This window comes from Pygoscelis adeliae, unplaced genomic scaffold, assembly GCF_000699105.1.
Source record: "Pygoscelis adeliae isolate BGI_AS28 unplaced genomic scaffold, ASM69910v1 C9902562, whole genome shotgun sequence".
In the NCBI taxonomy this organism is placed as follows: Eukaryota; Metazoa; Chordata; class Aves; order Sphenisciformes; family Spheniscidae; genus Pygoscelis; species Pygoscelis adeliae.
Window position 1 is genome coordinate 1 of NW_008809811.1, and position 218 is coordinate 218.

Below are 218 nucleotides of genomic sequence, written 5' to 3' on the forward strand. Positions count from 1 at the left end.
GACAGCCTTTTCCAGCTGTGGAAGAAGAAGCTGGTGGTGCTGACCAAGGACAGCCTCAGCCTCTTCCCCGACGGGCACAAGCGGGCCAAGGGCAAGGAGCTGGGCTTCGGCTCCATCCTCAAGGTGGACTGCGTGGAGCGCACGGGCAAGTACATCTACTTCACCATCGTCACCAAGGACCGCAAGGAGATTGACTTTCGGTGCCCGGACCAGAGCTG

The 218-nt window shown here is 60.6% G+C and overlaps 1 protein-coding gene across 1 annotated transcript; it reads left to right on the forward strand.

Annotated features, from left to right (window-relative positions):
• Positions 1-6: 6 nt before the first annotated feature.
• PHLDA2 (pleckstrin homology-like domain, family A, member 2) lies at positions 7-213 on the forward strand (the record flags this gene model as incomplete). Its single annotated transcript, XM_009322165.1, has 1 exon — positions 7-213. A coding segment is annotated over one exon (207 nt), but the record flags the coding sequence as incomplete, so codon positions are not given.
• Positions 214-218: the final 5 nt, after the last annotated feature.